Raw genomic sequence first — 3,843 nt, 5'->3', positions numbered from 1 at the left:
ACCTGTGCACGCACACACACACATGCACCTGTGCACGCACACACACATGCACCTGTGCACGCACACACACATGCACCTGTGCACGCACACACACATGCACCTGTGCATGCACATACACACACACACACACACTTTATTTTGATTCTCTAAACTTACCTTCATCACTAAGTTATTTGCTATTTTCCTTCTAAAAATTTTAAGCCATAATTCTGTTCAACAACTTTATGCAGCCTTTGTCCCTAAGTTTCCTGTTCCCACTGCTAGCTAAGAGCCCGGGCTCCAGAAAGACGTGTTTCACCCCAGCAGCTCATGACCACTGTTTGAACAGGCTGCCTCCAGAAAGGAAGAGTCATGATTGCTCAGGAACAATGTTTGAAGAAGGGATTTGATGATTTTGAAATGTGACCTTGGGTTAAAAATACTGTGGTGGCAAGCGTCTTTCATCCTGACAGGCAGATCTCAAGGCCGGCCAGGTCTACAAAGCCAGTTCCGGGACAGCTAGGGCTGCTATACAGAGAAACCCTATCTTAAAAAGCAAATATATATATATATATATATCAAACGCATGTTTAATTATCCCTTCACAAGAAGTGATTCTGAACCTTGAGAAGGTACTAATTATAGCAAGAACAGCCCAGAATGAAAACTTGACCCTGGAGTATGAGAAACAAGTTTCCTTTTGTCGGGCAGATAGCCAGCATCATGGGATCAGCATCAGGCATGACACAACAGCCTGACTTTACACAAGCTTGAAGGCTTTGGTTGTTCAAAATTAAAAACCTCATTATCTATTCTAGGCCTCTAAAAGTATAAGCTTTGAAGACTTAATGACTACTTATAGCCAGGGTTATATTAGTAATTTCAAATATTGAAGCTCCCAAGTCCAGTCCTAGCCCTGATTCTTTTTATTTAGTCACTGAAATGCAACTTTTCTGATGGTTGGAAATGAAAGCTTTTGTTAATTTTTAGTTGTATAATTGTTTGTTAGCAGTATTTTTTCAATCAATTTTTAAATATGCATTTAATTTTAGGTGTGTGTGTGTGTGTGTGTATACACGGATGTGCATGCATGCCCTATGTAGGAGTAGGTGGTACTACTAGGCCAGAAAGACAATGAATTCCCTAAATCTGGCATTACAGGCAGTTGCGAGCTGCCTGGTGTAGGTGCTGAGAAGCAAACTCAAGTCCTCTTAACCGCTGAGCCATCTCTCCAGCCCTTAAACTATATTTCAGTTACTTCTTCATAAGTCATCTCTAAGCAGGACTGTTCAGTACTTGGGTGTGAGTTTCTATATAATCTGTCGCTATCATTTCTCTAGACTGTTCTTTCTCCCAAATAAAGAGTGCACACACTGTCTGGGTGTCTCATTGTTAGAATGCTTGCCTGGCTTGTGCGGGGCCCCGAGTTCAACCCCTAACACCGAAAACAAATGAAACGAACAGCAAATGCACACCATCGATTTACCTGATTCACTGCGAAGAGGACCTGGTCGTACACGTCACTTTGAGTGTACACTGCGTATGTGTCTTCCATCCGATCCATGTACCCTTTCAGGAAGAGGTGTTTGAAGGCTATCGTGTTCTCTTCCTTGAACGCTACTACCATCTGGTTGCTTAGTCCAAACAGGACCAGCTTGAAAAAGGAAAAAGAAACAGCAGGAGGGTGAGATGTCTGAGCAGGAAAGAAACGGAGGCATGTGGTTCCGGTCTTGGCTGGCAAGAATGTGCAAGGGATTTGGCAGGATGTCCAGAAGGCTCACGGCTTGAGGGCTGGGAGGTGGCTTAGTGGATGAAAGTGCTTTCCTTACAAGTATGAGGACCTGAGTTAAAATCCCCAGATCCAAAGAAAAGTCACATGTGTGCCAGCACTCCTATAGGGACGTGGAGTGGGAGACAGAAGACTATCCAAAAGCTCATGGGCCAGGTACACTCGTGTCCTGTGTACACAGTGGAAAACAACAGACCCAGTTGGAAGGTGAGGACAGACGCTCAACTTTGTCCTCTGGTCTCCACAGGCATGCCATGGCGAGTAAGCACTCACATGCCTGTGCCCAGATCTGCATAACATACACCATACGTACAGAGAGACAGCAGACAGGCAGACAGAGACACAGACAGATGGGGAGAGGGAGAGAGGGAGAGAAGGATCACATTCCCGTTCCCAAATGTGCACACACATACACCATACATACAGAGAGAGAGCAGACAGACAGACAGCAGAGACACACAGAAAGACAGAAGGGAGAGGGGGAGACAGAGAGAGAAGAAATGCTTCCACTTCCTGGATAACAGACTAAGAAAGTCTAAGTCCTATGAACAAACTAAAGTCCTAGACCTCATTACCCAAATTGTTTCAATAAGACCCAAAATAAAAGCTATATTATCTAAATTCAAGTATACTAAAATAACATCTCATTAATATTCAGGCAGAATTCTCCATGAAACTCAACTGTGAAGACTTGAAAAGAGCTGTTTCACTGTGCAGCCATCAATCAAACCTGCCTCACTCCAAGTTTCTAGTCTTTTCCCCCTCCCAAGCCACTTCAGGGTCTCCTCTCGCCCTCACTCCTTCCTTCCCTCCCTTATGCACTCTGTCTCTTCTCTGTGTCTCTCTCTGTGTCTCTCTCCTCTCTCTCATTCATCCTGTTCCCCTCTCTCCGCCCCCTCCGTTGAATACTGTGGTTCAGACCCAAGGACAAGGCAAGGTCTACGTAGAAATGATACTGATCATCTATGTGTGGACGCCATTGCAGGAACTGACCCCACAGTTACCAGCCCCTCAGTACAGTCCCCAATACAACAGATTTGCAGATGAGTTTGTAAAAGTTCAGAGGAATTAAATAATTGCAGTCACGTGACGAGTGCATAGTCAAGATTGTGGTCCTTGTCTGAAGGATTACATACAAGCTCCATTTAAAGCATCATTGTGTTGCTAGGATCTGGTGAGAAAGAACGCACTTGTCTCTCCCCTTTTGACATGTGACCTGAATCCATACACCATAGTTTTCTACCTCACAAACATTCATTTCTCAAGAGTTGCTTTAAGCTAACTATGACAGCTTGGTATTCTAGGGACCTGAAATCTATCAAAACTGGTCCAAGGATCTCCCAAAAGTTCCCAAAGATACTCATGTATACACATATATATAGTCAAACATCCAAATGCCTCCTAGAATTCACCACTGAGCCAGGTACTGGACAACAAGGAAACAATGTGGCCTGGTCCTCAAGAGAACCTAAGAAATAAAACTTCTCTAGAAGACCGAGGCTGAGGCTGGAGCTTCAATGCCAGGGAAGGAGTCCGTGAAGGAGGAGCTGTCGCCTCAAAATTGTCTTAGCAGCCCACACTCTGACAATTTATCTCACAACAGAATCCACAGACTGTGTGACTCGTGTTAGCATCTTCTCTATAATCTCTAACACTGTTAGAGGTCAGGTGAAGGTGAGATCTGTCCATTTGTCTCTGTCCTGTCTCTCTCTGTTACTCTGTCTCTCTTTCTCCCTCCCTCCTTCCATCCCTCTCTCCCTTCCTTTCCCTCCCTTCCTCTCTCTCCCTTCATTAACAGTTCTAGTCAAAACTATAAATAAACCTATTTCCTCCCCCAATATTCTGTAAAGTACCAAGCACTGGGTTCTGGTCACATGGTGACAGACAGAGGCTACAGTGGCTGACAGATGAGCTACAGCCATCTTCCTTCTGCTGCTGAAAAGCAAAATCTCCCAGTTAGAGAGACTCCTTTCCCGAGCCTAGGCAGTTTGGATGCTCAACTTACTAAACCTGGATGGAGGTGGGCAGTCCTTGGACTTCCCACAGGTCAGGGAACCCTGATTACTCTTCAAGCT

General features: G+C 44.7%; 1 protein-coding gene across 2 annotated transcripts in view; it reads right to left on the bottom strand.

Moving 5' to 3' along the window:
* Mcoln3 (mucolipin 3) overlaps positions 1 to 3,843 on the bottom strand; it is a 21,719-nt gene that overhangs the window by 14,452 nt on the left and 3,424 nt on the right. The window contains exon 2 of one of the 2 annotated variants that reach the window (XM_005357402.2): positions 1,466 to 1,633. The exons of the other annotated variant lie outside the window; for it this stretch is intronic. Within the exon in view, the coding sequence (XP_005357459.1) occupies positions 1,466 to 1,633 (168 nt within the window). The remainder of the gene's footprint in view (positions 1 to 1,465; positions 1,634 to 3,843) is intronic. 2 annotated transcript variants of the gene reach the window in all.

Source organism: Microtus ochrogaster, chromosome 21 (genome assembly GCF_000317375.1).
Source record: "Microtus ochrogaster isolate Prairie Vole_2 chromosome 21, MicOch1.0, whole genome shotgun sequence".
In the NCBI taxonomy this organism is placed as follows: domain Eukaryota; kingdom Metazoa; phylum Chordata; class Mammalia; order Rodentia; family Cricetidae; genus Microtus; species Microtus ochrogaster.
This window is presented reverse-complemented; position numbering and strand designations above follow the sequence as displayed.